General features: G+C 37.0%; 2 protein-coding genes across 2 annotated transcripts; both read left to right on the top strand.

Annotated features, from left to right (window-relative positions):
• Positions 1-50: 50 nt before the first annotated feature.
• On the top strand, positions 51-15167 carry LOC142528229 (uncharacterized). Its single transcript, XM_075633258.1, has 14 exons — positions 51-403; positions 915-1084; positions 1459-1562; positions 11609-11675; positions 11960-12052; positions 12146-12310; positions 12402-12542; positions 12641-12718; positions 13049-13161; positions 13271-13331; positions 13407-13574; positions 13944-14045; positions 14494-14583; positions 14766-15167. The coding sequence occupies exons 1-14, from the start codon at positions 112-114 to the stop codon at positions 14826-14828; spliced, it is 1707 nt and encodes a 568-aa protein (XP_075489373.1). The 5' UTR covers positions 51-111; the 3' UTR covers positions 14829-15167.
• On the top strand, positions 4801-10251 carry LOC142528231 (uncharacterized). The gene is made up of 2 exons (XM_075633260.1): positions 4801-6288; positions 9867-10251. The coding sequence occupies exon 1, from the start codon at positions 4910-4912 to the stop codon at positions 5354-5356; it is 447 nt and encodes a 148-aa protein (XP_075489375.1). The 5' UTR covers positions 4801-4909; the 3' UTR covers positions 5357-6288; positions 9867-10251.
• Positions 15168-15178: the final 11 nt, after the last annotated feature.

Genomic DNA, 15178 nt, shown 5'->3' with positions numbered 1-15178 from the left:
TGACTAAATATCAATCATAATTTATTTTATACAAATATATTAAATAAAATTAAAAATACAGAGGCAGATTATCTTATTCTTCCTCTGAATCAAAGCTTTCAGCTACTTCCAATGGCGAAACTGCAGAAATCTCAGCCGCCGGCGTTGGTGGACCCGGTGTGCTCCTCGGTGATCACGTTGCTCATCATAGTCATGGCGTGTGTGGAGCTATGCGACGCCGCCACGGTGGTCGACGTCTACCGGCTCGTTCAGTACGATCTCGGGGGAGTGCCGTTTGGATCCCGCCTCGCCGCTCTCAACCACCACGCTGGCTCCTCCCTCTTCTCCTCCTCTGAAGTCGCTGATCTATCCCGCACGGTCCTCATTCTTCCCGTCCGTGAATTGAATCTCACTCTCATTAGAGGTCTTTTGATTTACTTCTTTCACTTGATTTTACTACTTCTATTAATCAGATACAAGGTTTACAGCGAATTAACCTTTTTTTTGTGCGCATTTGATGATTCTTTGAGGAGTTTAGTGCTTGGGGTATTAGTAGTCGTTCGTTTTGGATTGCTTGAGCTGAATTTATTTATTTAATAATTTATCAGAAAGAGCTCTTCGGACTAATATGTTAATCTGGGTTCAGTGTGTTTTCTCCACATTTGCAGCGGTCTTGAAGGTTGTGAGTATCTATTTGTCTTCCCATATATAGAGAAAAATTGTAACTTAGGGAGCTGAGCCAAGCAATGCCCGTTATGAAGTTGATCACTGAAGGAAATTCTAAAGTTGAACTCTAAAATTGTGGAGTCTAGAAATTATTTTTGCTATCTATTTATTTTTAGCTCTTGCCACCTTAGTCTAATTTGGATACATGTCAATGGTTTCCTCGTTATCATGATAATGGGGCTGATAATTCATTGGAAATCTTATGGCAGAATATACTGGACAAAAGAAGCCACTAGGTGGTTTATTGCTTTTACTTCCATCAGTTTTTAGTCCTCAAAACTTAGACAGCGGGTCTGGTGCCGGTCATGATTCTGAGAAAGGCTTATTGAAGGAAGTTCTTTCTGAACTAGAACGTATGCTTATCCATGCAAACATCCCTGTGAGTAAAAAAGAACTCTATTTTGTTCATAAAACTCCGTCTTCTCTTTTCTTATAATTTTTTTAGGGTGACTTACTCTTTACTTCTTTGGTATTGTTTGATTAAAAATCAAAATTCTTTTATCTGCTTGCTATATATCAGTTGGAGAAAACAGATAAACAAAGTTAGGTTCTTGGACTCAAAATACTTTTTTCTGAGACTATAGGGACCAGTGTATTTCTGATGTCTACATTTGGACTAAATTCCTACCTTATTGGAATTGAAAAAGAAATTAATAAATTTACATATATCTAATCATTTACCTTGAAATTCACAATGCTGGTTGGCAGCTGTACGTCTTGTTTTCTATCTGATTGGATTAACAAATGTTTCAGTATCCAGTGTATTTTGGTTTTGAGGATGAGTATGTTAATGCTGTGCTAGCTGATGTGAAGAAGAATGATGCTACAGGTCAGCTGGCAACTGCCACAACAGGAGGGTTAGTTGAAAAACTCAATGAATTATTTCGAGCAATTATCCAAACTTAATATCACTTTAGTCAAGTGTGCCCGCAAAAGATGTGTTTATTGGGGAGGGTCAAACTTTTTTCTATGGATAATGCTCAAGGTTTTATGCTGGTCCTTGATTTTGTTATGTTCTGAGTTTTTTTTATCTCTTATTCATGTCTTATATATCCTAGTGGATTCTTTCTTTAAATCAATCAAAATGATACAAAATAATTTTTTAAATGGTCTGCAATTCGTAATTAAAGAGTTGCCTGGCCTTTCCATAAATTTTGGATGTCATAAAATATCTACTATCTATCTACTAAATATAAATATATGTAAAGTGGCTGGACAACTTGATTTATAGTTTTCTATCCTTAGTTTTCGTACAACTATAGCACCCCATAACTTAAATGGTATTTGCATATATTATATTTTATTACTAAAATTATTAATTATTATATATTATATATATATATATATAAATGAATGAAATAACTAATATATTATATTTATATATACACATTCATACATGCATACATACTTACATACCATCAGTCATAGTTTCTTGACCAACACATCACCTCCCTTCTTGCCCAACCGGTGATCGAGATTTGTTCATCATAAATTGGAGATAAGGCTTGATTATTGCCTATAACATGCACCCTTCACCTCAGGAATTTCAAGAGTTCTCAGCCTGAGTTTTCGAGTTTAAGGAGTGGGTCTAGTATAGGGTGGAGTAGTGAGAGTTTATAGCTCAAAAAGTAGAGAAAAGAGGCCAAAAATATCTTTATATACCCAAAACCCTTCCAAATATTCTATAAAAATTCCACAACACTCTCAACTTACCTAGAAATATACCACAAAAGAGGTGTTGAAAAATCATCAGCCGATTTTTCGTTAAAATTCAGAAATCGCTACTGTCCGGGAAGGGAATAGTGCCGGAAAACTCGTTATTCAGGTACTGTTTTCACTCCCATTTTTCGTACTTTTCTTGATCGTATTATACCTTAGTCCAAGCATGAAAGTTGTTCATTGTGTGTCATAGTTCTCACCCATGTCAGTACTTTCCCGGAATCGACACCGGAAATAGTGTTTTCCGATGGTCAAAGTAGGAGTATAAGCTATTGTTTCTTTTACGTTTCTGGCATGTTTCGGCTAGGATTTAGAGAAAAGTTAAAACATAAAAGTTGTAGGAAATAAGTTTTTACATCTACTGGAGAAATATGGGCCGCGCGTGGTGGCCAAACGCCGGTCACGCGCCGACGAAAAACGAAAATTTCATTTTCCGAACATTTCTTGGTATGATTCCGGGCTACTGTACAAGTTTCGTAAATTTTGGATGAGTATTGCATTTACTGTGAATTTTTAAAGGAAAATACTATGATTTTCGGATATGATATACTATCTATATGATCATATAAACCTTTGTATAAATGTTCATAGCCTTCAATACTTGAAAAATATATCATTGGAAGTAGCTATGAAGTTTTATAATTTTTCGACTCACAAGTTATTTATTACGATTTTTGTGATTTATATATTAAATGTTATATATATCGATTAATGATAAAATAATTTCAAATATTACCTATTTTGAATTTTTTTCAGTTAATATTATAATAAGAGTTGTTATAGGAAATATTGTAATTTTTGGAGTCAAATATTAATTATTGTAAATTTTGAAGATAGTTTTGACTATTAGAAAATAATTTTGACAAAGAAATATTAAATAAATAATAAAATAATTTTTTATGAAGTTTTAGTCAATAAATAAAATTTATAAAGTTATATACTTTATTTTGGTAAAAATTTAAGGATAATCTAGATCAAAAAGTGTTTACTATACTAATGATAATCACATTGGTCAATAGGATTGACTTGAACTTGGAACTCTCACTCTCATCTATAGTAAGTCTCAAGGTGAGGAATTTTTTTTGTTCTTCCTATATAGCCTTTGGCATTTGACCTGGAAATTATGATATGATATATTATATTCTTTAACGATATTCACTACGGATTATTGATTTCTTACGCCTGTGCATAAATTTTGTATCTTTGAATCGCGTTGATGCATATGAAATATGCCCCATCCTGAATGTCCTTTTCTATCTTACTGACTCCTTATTCATGCTGGTACTACTTTTCCGAAATGAGTGAATGCTTCAATGTAACATTCTCATTGTAATATCATCATACTAGATGTGATTCTTATCAAGCTTCCACTGAATGAAGTTTTGGTTAATCATCGAATAAATGAATGGATGACTGAATGATAAGGTGATTGACCAAAACAGAGCCCTGGGACAACGGACTTTGGTCTGGAGATTGAGTCCATTGAACAACGTGACTTTGGTCCGGGTATATTAGTTCACTTGGCTCGTTATTCTTTACAAACCATTATTTTTGTGTACTCATATAACCGGATGTTGATCCTTTTGTCTATTGTATCATTCTTTCGAATTTGAGTATCATATTTACCTTTATTTAATTCTCACTAAGTCCTTAAAGACTTAACATCTCTATTTTTCTTTATCTATTGAAATTTTCAGAGCCAGATAACCAGGATTTGGATAAAGAAAGAAATGTCGATGTATGATCCGCCAGTTGTTGTCTGGAATAAATTGCTGGAAGGCATAATAAGTCATTTAGTCTATGAGTCAGTTTGTCTGAAATGTTTACGTCATTGTCACTCTTACCATCTATGTTAGTTTGGACATGTAAAACTTATCGTAATTTACTAGTACTTGTACGTTTCGCTTCCGCTAATAAAGTTCTTTAATAGTTCTTATTACTGCTTGTGATACTTCTAAAGAGACATAATTCTCTTATGAGGTATTATTAGGGAATGTGGCATTCCTTGAGGTCTAGTTTCAAGACAGGGTGTCACAGAGGTGGTATCAGAGCCGCATCAGGATAGGATAGGTTACCTAGAAATGTTAAAAAAAAAACAATTAATTATAATTCTTTTAATATATGCTAATCACTAATTATTGTTTCCATAAATTTATTAATTTATCACAGGATGTCCGACTCTACCAGTAGCCAGGGAGGTCGTTTAGACACTATTTATGTCCATACAGATTCCCCAACCTTGACTTTCACACCTGGAGATCGAGGTTTATCGTATTATCCCGACCATGTTACCCTTGGATGATGCACTGATGAGACACATTCCACCCTATAGGGGTGACGTAGGTCGAGCGGTGTATGAGAGAGATAGACGATCTTGAGTCTGTCCGAGTTACACGGGTTTGTTGATCGAGAGGTGAGAGCCCTGCAGAGAGCAGAGTATTACTCTGAGATTCATTTTGATTATATTCTTACTCAGGTTCGTACTATGTTCGACTATGCTATTTATGGGTTAGAGCCAGTGTTAACAAGTATTACCAGCCTTCGAGATGGAGCAGGACCTAGCAACATTCCTGCCGAGCACCTAGCTGTTGATCCACCAGTCGTCCCACCAGTTGATCCACCAGTCATTCCATTTGCTGACCCACCAGTTGTTCCTCTTTCTGATCCACCAGTTCTTCCACTTCAGGAGCCCGAGTTACCCCCATTACCACCAGCTTTAGAGGAGGATGGGTGGCTGACAGACCCCGAGTACGAGTCTGACCCGGAGGAGTTTCCTGATGAGCCGCCATTGATAGTGCAGCTGGGACCATTTTGGGGAGAGGACCCTTACCTTTGCTTGGAGATATTGTTGATGATATTATCATCGAGATATCAGATGATGAGGTTGCATCCTGTCGCCGAGTCGACTGTTACCACTGAGGAGTTGTTCTAGACTTTGATTATTAGTTGTATTGTTTTCATAAAAAAAATCATCACCTTTTGTTTTTTATCAATTAACGATATCTCGTATTAGTAGGTCTAGTAAATTATTTGATGTGATAACTTTTCTGACTGGACGGTAAATTCTCTAGTAGTTATCGATTTTTCTCTATAAATGATGACTGCTTTTGTGGTATGATAATTATATCATGGTATGTGTTATTGATTAGCTTAAACTGTTATTGCACAAATTCTTATTTATGAAAGAAAATTCCCACTATAGCAACTTCATGACATCTTCGAATGGAAGCAACCAAGCAAGGAGCCAAGAAGAGCAAAATCATCAGCGTAGAGAGGGGCGCATACCACAAGAAGAACCTAATCCTCGCCATATACTCGAAATGATGCAACAATTCTTTCAGTATTGCCAGAATCCACCAAGGAACCAGGATACGGGCGATCAGACCTTTGAACGTTTCCTTCGATTCAATCCTCCAAGGTTCCAAGGGACCCCGGATGCAACCCAAGCTGAGTCTTGGCTGACCAAGATCAAGAAGATATTTTCCGTTCATAACTTCTCTGATGAACAAAAAATAAATCTATCTACCTACCAATTCGAGGATGCTGTGTACAATTGGTGGAGAGTCACAGATCATCAGTGAAACCGAAACAATACCCCTAGAAACATGGGAGAACTTCACAAAAGAATTCGAAGGAAAATATATTACCCAAGTTGTACGAAACACTCGAGAAAAGGAGTTCATGGATCTGGCCCAAGGATCTATGACAGTAGCTCAGTATGAGGCTGAGTTTCACCGCTTGATTCACTACGCCCCTCAATACATGGAAGACGAGCTGAGGAAAACAAGAAAATTCGTTGAAGGGTTAAAACTAGAAATTCGCTGGTCAACGCTATCCTCAGAAGTAACTGATTATAATATCGCAGTCAACCAGGCTCTACGAGTGGAATCAGAAATCAAAACACTCCTTACGAGAGAAGAAGCAGAAAAAAGATCACGTAACCCAATTTCACTGAAGTCAGCCAAAAGAAGAGGAAATATGGAAGTGAGATTCAGCTTGACAAGAAAGAAGGTACATCAAAACAAAATTTTCAAGGAGGAGCTAACAAGCAAAGATGTGGTTACTGTGGGTTAGCTAACCATAACGAAGAAAAATGCTGGAGAAAGAATGGGAAATGCTTGGTTTGTGGAAGCGATCAACATCGCATTCAGGAATGTCCACAGAAATCTCAGCTCATACCAGCTAAAACTGCTCGAAAACCCAAGATTCCAGCCAGAGTTTTTGCACTCACAGGAAATGAAGACGATATCGATCCCGCTGCTGTAGTTGAAGGTACGATTATTCTACTTTCAAAAATTGGAAAAGCTTTATTTGATCCTGGATCTAGAAACAACATCTGTAAAACTACCTTATATCTTGGAAGTTAGTTCACCAATGGGAAATAAGTTACTTAGCGAAGTTCTCTACAAAGATTGTCCTCTAGAAATTGATGGGGAAGCATATATGGCCGATTTAATTGAGCTCCCTATTCAAGGTTATGATGTCATATTAGGGATGGATTGGTTGTTTAGACACCAGGCACAATTAGATTGTTACTCCAAAAAGGTAAAACTCTCAAATTTGGGAAACAGAAAATTTGGAAACCTCAAGGAGGAGTCTTTCCCCGTAACATCAATATCTGCCAAAGAAGCCCAGACTATAATTAAAAAGGGAGGGAAAGGATTTCTAGCATATTTGATCAACAAGCCGCACGATCAACTCAAGGTATCTGAAATCCCTGTTGTTCAAAACTTTCCCGAAATAAATCAATTCCTTGCCTCCACAAAGAGAGATTGAGTTCTCTATAGAGCTAACACCCGGAGCAATGCTCAAGTCCAAGACCCCGTACCGAATGGCACCTGCAGAATTAAAGATCCAATTACAAGAGCTTATTGAAAGAAAATACATACGACCCAGCTCATCACCATGGGGAGCTCCGGTGTTATGCGTAAAGTAAAAAGATGGTACGCTAAGGCTATGCATCGACTATCGAGATCTAAATAATGTGACTATAAAAAACAAGTATCCACTGTCGCGAATTGACGAATTGTTCGATGCACTCCACGGATCCAAAGTTTATTCGAAGATAGGACCTAAGGCAAGGATACTACCAGCTGCGAATCCGAGAAGAAGATATACCCAAGACCGCTTTTAACACTCGGTATGGCCACTACGAATTTGTAGTAATGCCGTTCGGATTGACAAATGCGCCAGCTGCTTTCTTGGATCTGATGCATCGAGTCTTCCAACCATATTTAGACAAGTTCGTAGTCATTTTCATCGATGACATCCTTGTTTACTCCAAAAGCAAGGAAGAGCACGCACATCATCTAAGGACAGTTCTCCAGACACTAAAAGAAAATCAGTTATATGCAAAACTCAGCAAATGCAAGTTCTGGTTGGAAAAGGTGACATTCTTAGGCCACATAATTTCAGGGAATGGTCTTGAAGTAGATCTTACAAAGATAGATGCAATAATGCAGTTGAGACAACCAAGCAATGTAACCGAAGTTCGAAGCTTTCTTGGCTTAGCAGGGTACTATCGTAGATTCATCCAAGACTTTGCGAAAATTGCAGCCCCACTAACCCAACTTACTCGCAAAGATAATACATTCCAATGGAACCAAAGGTGTGAAGAAAGCTTTCAGATACTAAAAAGGTTGCTCACTAGCGCTCCAGTCTTAACTCTACCAAAAGGAACATAAGGGTTTACGGTCTACACTGATGCTTCCAAAGAAGGTTTGGGCTGTGTTTTGATGCAAAACGGGAAGGTAATTGCTTATGCTTCAAGGAAGTTAAAGATCCATGAAAATAACTACCCTACTCATGATTTAGAGTTGGGTGCAATAGTATTTGCTCTAGCAAAATGGTGGCATTATTTATATGGTGCAATCTTTGACATTTTTACTGACCACAAAAGCTTGAAGTACTTATTTACTCAAAAAGAGTTAAATATGAGGCAGCGTCGGTGGATCGCCCGTATCCTGGTTCCTTGGTGGATTCTGGCAATACTGAAAGAATTGTTGCATCATTTCGAGTATATGGCGAGGATTAGGTTCTTCTTGTGGTATGCGCCCCTCTCTACGCTGATGATTTTGCTCTTCTTGGCTCCTCGCTTGGTTGCTTCCATTCGAAGATGCCATGAAGTTGCTATAGTGGGAATTTTCTTTCATAAATAAGAATTTGTGCAATAACAGTTTAAGCTAATCAATAACACATACCATGATATAATTATCATACCACAAAAGCAGTCATCATTTATAGAGAAAATTCGATAACTACTAGAAAATTTACCATCCAGTCAGAAAAATTATCACATCAAATAATTTACTAGACCTACTAATACGAGATATCGTTAATTGATAAAAAACAAAAGGTGATATTTTTTTTTTATGAAAACAATACAACTAATAATCAAAGTCTAGAACAACTCCTCAGTGGTAACAGTCGACTCGGCGACAGATGCAACCTCATCATCTGATATCTCGATGATAACATCATCAGCAATATCTCCAAGCAAAGGTAAAGGGTCATCTCCCCAAAATGGTCCTAGCTGCACTATCAATGGCGGCTCATCAGAAAACTCCTCCGGGTCAGACTCGTACTCGGGGTCTGTCAGCCACCCATCCTCCTCTAAAGCTGGTGGTAATGGGGGTAACTCGGGCTCCTGAAGTGGAAGAACTGGTGGATCAAAAAGAGGAACAACTAGGTGGGTCAGCAAATGGAATGACTGGTGGATCAACTGGTGGGACGACTGGTGGATCAACTGGTGGGTGCTCGGTAGGAATGTTGCTAAGTCCTGCTCCATCTTGAAGGCTGGTAATACTTGCTAACACTAGCTCTAACCCATAAATAACAGAGTCGAACATAGTACGAACCTGAGTAAGAATATAATCAAAATGAATCTCAGAGTAATACTCTGCTTTCTGCAGGGCTCTCACCTCTCGATCAACAAACCCGTGTAACTTAGACAAACTCAGATCATCCTATCTTTCTCATACACCGCTCGACCTATGTCACCCCTATAGGGTGAAATCTGTCTCATCACTGCATCATCCAAGGGAGTGGGATAATACTCCGGAATCCCCATGGCATCAATGTGCCGTCTATAAATAGCTAACCGGTTCCTCATGTCTTGATTCTCTCGAGTTAAACGATAAATCTCCTCTTCAAAAAGGACTCGATCAGTCGTCCTAGCGGCCCTCACTCTATCGCGATCCTCAGCAATCTGAAGAGTAACATGGTCGGGATAATACGATAAACCTCGATCTCCAGGTGTGAAAGTCAATGTCGAGGAATCTGTACGAACATAAATAGTGTCTAAACGACCTCCCTGGCTACTGGTAGAGTCGGACATCCTGTGATAAATTAATAAATTTATGGAAACAATAATCAGTGATTAGCATATATTAAAAGAATTATAATTAAATTTTTTTTTAACATTTCTAGGTAACCTATCCTAGCCTGATGCGGCTCTGATACCACCTCTGTGACACCCTGTCTTGAAACTAGACCTCAAGGAATGCCACATTCCCTAATAATACCTCGTAAGAGAATTCTGTCTCTTTAGAAGTATCAAAGGCAGTAATAAGAACTATTGAAGAACTTTATTAGCGGAAGCGAAACGTACAAGTACTAATAAATTACGATAAAGTTTTACATGTCCAAACTAACATAGACGGTAAGAGTGACAATGACGTAAACATTTCAGACAAACTGACTCATAGACTAAATGACTTGTTATGCCTTCCAGCAATTTATTCCAGACAACAACTGGCGGATCATACATCGACATTTCTTTCTTTATCCAAATCCTGGTTACCTGGCTCTGGAAATTTCAATAGATAAAGAAAAATAGAGATGTTAAGTCTTTAAGGACTTGGTGTGAATTAAATAAAGATAAATATGATACTCAAATTCGAAAGAATGATACAATAGACAAAAGGATCAACATCCGGTTATATGAGTACATAAAAATAATGGTTTGTAAAGAATAACGAGCCAAGTGAACTAATATACCCGAACCAAAGTCACGTTGTTCAATGTACTCAATCTCCAGACCAAAGTTCGTTGTCCAGGGCTCTGTTTTGGTCAATCACCTTATCATTCAGTCATTCATTCATTTATTCGATGATTAACCAAAACTTCATTCAATGGAAGCTTGATAAGAATCACATCTAGTATGATGATATTACAATGAGAATGTTACATTGAAGCATTCACTCATTTCGGAAAGGTAGTACCGGCATGAATAAGGAGTCAGTAAGATAGAAAAGGACATTCAAGATGGGGCATATTTCATATGCATCAACTCGATTCAAAGATACAAAATTTATGCACAGGCGTAAGAAATCAATAATCCGTAGTGTATATCGTTAAAAATATAATATATCATATCATAATTTCCATGTCCAAATGCCAAAGGCTATATAGGAAGAACGATAAAAAAAATTTCCTCACCTTGAGGCTTACTATAGATGAGAGTGAGAGTTTCAAGTTCAAGTCAATCCTATTGACCAATGTGATTATCATTAGTATAGTAAACACTTTTTGATATAGATTATCCTTAAATTTTTACCAAAATAAAGAATATAACTTTATAAACTTTATTTATTGATTAAAAGTTCATAAAAAAAAATTAACTGTTTCAGCTATAGTGAAAGCGTTCCGTTATAAATGCTATGCATACTAGAATTTCCAAGTTCCAAACAGCAATCTTTAAACTGGCACTTCTTCAGTTTGCGCTTTGTGGCCTCAGGGTTCCATGGTGCAACAATAGTAAATTCGCACTCTCAGTTTCTGCCTTATTATATATTTTTGTAAAGCTACAAGGACTTGTATAACTGTTCCGGACTTCCGGGATATTGATAGTTGCCATCCTGTGCCATCTCCTTATTAATTGGTAAACAAATTTTGAGACTCTGCCGCTGCTATTGCTAGCTATTTATTTAATAATATTGGGTTTTTCCTTTGCTTTGTAACTGTGTCAATGTCATTTGTTCTATATATTTTAAATTTTTTGGATGGCTATTACAACCTCGTTATGGTTTTTGTGGCTTCATATGTTGGCACCACATTAACATAGTAATACTTCCTGATCATGTTCAAGTTTTTTGGTGTTACTTGTGTCTTTTAAAACTATTATGGGTTTTGAAGTCCATAATGAATAACCTTTTCATAATGGAAATCTGATTTAAAATTTCAGGTACAAACTTCTTGTTGCTGCAGCAGAACCCAAGAAAGTTACCTCTCCCACAATCACAAATATTCAGGTCTAGCCGTGGGCCTGTACCTTTAAATTAAATCGATTGCCTGCATCCAATGTGATTAAATTTGTTGTATGCTGCATTCTGTTGTTTCAATTCCTCAATGTGGTGCCAATGATCTTTTGATTGACTTGGCACTGCACCTCCAAAAAGAGGAGGGGTAGTCCGCAATCCTCCTACCTCCATGTCAAAAGAAGTCCTTGATGTGGCCGATTTATCGCAAGCATTAGTTCCATTGATATTCAGGCTGTGTTAATTATTTCAATCTTTTGGATTTTGTGGTATGTCAGGGGTGGCTACCAGGCTTGAGAGCTGATGGCGATTCCAATCAACTTCCAACTATTGCTTTGGTGGCATCATATGATACATTTGGAGCTGCTCCAGTTAATTATTCCTTACTAAACATTTACCTTTCTTTCCTTTTTCCTTTTATATTTTTGACAGTCTATAACCTTATGTCATCTCAATGCTTACAGGCATTGTCCGTTGGAAGTGATAGCAATGGAAGTGGCATTGTTGCACTTCTAGAAATAGCTAGGTTATTTTCAGCTTTGTATAAAAATCCTAAGACAAGAGGAAGGTATAATTTACTCTTTGCTCTCACATCTGGAGGACCTTATAACTACAATGGAACTCAAAAGGTGCCTTTTCTTCTCAAAAGACTTACTATCCTTTTCACACCCGTATGCTGGGTGTTGTGCCAGAAATTGATTTGATACCTATCTTTTATAGTGGCTACGGAGTTTGGACCAAAGGTTGCGTGAAACTATTGACTATGCTATTTGCTTGAATAGCCTTGGTTCATCTAACAATGAGTTATGGATTCATGTCTCCAAGCCTCCCGAAAATGCATATATAAAACAAATTTTTGAGGTAATCCTGAGTAGTTTTTTTGATGTAGAAACACGGTGATTGACAGGCAGCTATCTATATGCAACTTTGCTTCCATCTTATTTAGTGGAATTTTACAGGGTTTCTCCAGTGTGTCTGGAGAATTGGGGCTTAAAGTTGGTCTGAAGCACAAGAAGATTAACATATCTAATCCTCGAGTAAGTATCTTGTCAGTTTTTGCATAGCTGGACTACAATGGCAATATCTGGACTTTACTATACTTATGACAACAAATTTTATCTGTCTTGAAAAATTGTGTATAAGTAAAATTAATGGTGGTTTCTTCAGAAATAGGATATGTGTATGTAGTGAGTTCTGGGTATCTTGATGGGTATTTGTTGAGTTCCAGAAGTAGTGTATTGCGTGAAACATGTCTTATTCTTAAAACATTGTCTTGTGTGTTATATTTTATTAGTTCTATATTTTTTCACTTTTTCTGTCAACTTTCATATTGTTCTTCCTAAGGCCTAGGCTGTGAAATATTCCAGGTTGCATGGGAGCATGAGCAATTTTCAAGATTGAGAGTCACAGCAGCAACGGTATCTGCTCTTGCTGTTGCACCTGATTTTCTGGAAAGTGCTGGAGGTTTGTCAGACAACAGGTTGTAATTGTGGGAGGTTTATTTTGTTCTTCACATTCCTTTCTTTTTTCTCTGTGCTTTTTTTTTTTGCCACGAGTTATACTTTCCTTCACCTTGATCTCCCCTGCAGACATTTTGTTGATGAAGCTTCAATAAGCCAAAGTGTCAAATTAGTTGCTGAAAGTCTTGCTGTAAGATTATTTTATGTCTAGATATGATTAAAAATCAGTCGCAATTTCCTAATAGTGGTCCTTTCTTGCAAGCAGAGGCATATTTATGGCCAGGGTGGGAAAAACACTGATATATTTGCAGATGACAGCAGCTTATCTGTTAACCCATATTATATCCGTTCTTGGTTAGGATTTTTGTCAACAACACCTCGAGTGGCACCATTTCTTGCAAAGAGCGATCCTCTCATCATGGCTCTAAAAAAGGTTGTTTTTGCTAAATTTATGTGATGTTATTTATCCTTGGGACAGTATATTTACGTTTGATCTTTTTTTGAATATTTATTCTCTTTTTTTGATATGGTTGACACAGTTTTTAAGTTTACAATTAGAAAATTCGAATTAAATCAGACTTGACTGAACAAGGATAACATTCTTTGTGACAAAAATGGCATAACGAGATTCATGTTTTATTGTGTATGGTGAACAGCGGGCAGTTTAAACCTTTATTGTTGTTGGATCCTTTTAATTGAATTTTGTTGCTATTTTATCTTTCATGGATATGTAGAAATCAATATCCAATACATTGCACTTTTTCTCATACTGGCTAGTGCAACTTTTTTTACCATTGGGTAGGAATTAGAAGACCACACAGTGGAGGTGAATATACAACAGGAAGTATTTGATGGGTTGCTCACCTTTTATGATTCAACATCTGCGAGGTTACACATCTATCAGGTAGCAATCAAACTAGATCTCTTTTGTCTACTCTCGCCGGTCAGGAAAATGCACACAAATGGCATGGATAACAACCATGACAAACACAATTTTGGCTTCTACATTGAGTTTTCTCTTTCCTTCACTTACTATATGTGCTTTTGAAGATCCCTTCTACCTAATTTGATCGTTTAATGGAGAATTAATTGAAGCTTCATATTATTTTAAGAGATCTTGGGACTAATTAGTCTTGCACCATTGCCACAAACTTATCAATACATGGTCAATGTTGGCGAAGAGTCTGATTAACACTGTATATCACAAGTAGCCGTTCTCTCCATCTGTGAGCATGGTTCTGAATGAAATATTTAGTAAAGTAAAGACAGCACAATTTTCCGAAGTAGCAGAATTAGAATATACTTGGATTGTCTCCAGTGAATGGACCCACAATTGTTGTTTCTTATCACAGGTTGCAAGTGTGACATTTGACTTGCTTTTGCTGCTGGTTCTTGGATCATATTTGATTACACTTTTCAGTTTTCTGGTCATCACAACTAGGGTATGAGTTCTTAAACAAATCCTTCTTTTCTCTGTCCCTTTGATCTATTCGTTCTACTGTAAAAACGATAGAGATCCCTAGTAATTTTGGAGAATGAAAACAAGAATACTTTTTTGCTGATAGACTTGTAACACAAAATCATAACATATATTCAATCTCTCTGGTTTCATCTCTTTTAACAGGGTCTCGACGATCTTATCAGTCTGTTTCGTCGTCCCACTTCCCGTAAAGTGAAATCTGCTTAATTAAGCGGTGGCCACGTTCCTTTTTTCATCACATTTCAGTTAAGTCTCTGCAGACTGTTTTTTGTAGCTTAAATTGACCTAGATTACGGATAAGATTTGCCAACATTCATTTTTTCCCCGAGGCACCTATGGATGGGCTCTTTTCTTCTCTGGTTCTCAGTTGTATGTTTCGTAGGTGTGATAAAAAGTTTTGTTTAGACTTGATTTTCGTCAGATGTTATTGCCTAGAAAATTGAGTTTTTACATGAGTTTTTTTAATCGTGAAAGCAAATTGTAACGTGATAGATGCTACAGCTGGGATTTATTGGGTTGACGTATGTTAAACTCAATATTTATTTATGTTCACTTTT

Source organism: Primulina tabacum, chromosome 16, assembly GCF_025594145.1.
Source record: "Primulina tabacum isolate GXHZ01 chromosome 16, ASM2559414v2, whole genome shotgun sequence".
Lineage (NCBI taxonomy): Eukaryota > Viridiplantae > Streptophyta > Magnoliopsida > Lamiales > Gesneriaceae > Primulina > Primulina tabacum.
Note: the sequence above shows the minus strand (reverse complement) of the source record. Positions and strands in the feature narration are given on the sequence as shown.

What these genes read in the sequence shown, in the direction of transcription:
- LOC142528229 (XM_075633258.1), top strand. Translation starts at nt 112, where the DNA reads ATGGCGAAACTGCAGAAATCTCAGCCGCCGGCGTTGGTGGACCCGGTG. An exon ending in GAATCTCACTCTCATTAGAG is followed by an intron (nt 404 to 914) that starts GTCTTTTGATTT and finishes ATCTTATGGCAG; the next exon opens with AATATACTGGACAAAAGAAG. An exon ending in GCAACTGCCACAACAGGAGG is followed by an intron (nt 1,563 to 11,608) that starts GTTAGTTGAAAA and finishes TTAAAATTTCAG; the next exon opens with GTACAAACTTCTTGTTGCTG.
- LOC142528231 (XM_075633260.1), top strand. Translation starts at nt 4,910, where the DNA reads ATGTTCGACTATGCTATTTATGGGTTAGAGCCAGTGTTAACAAGTATT.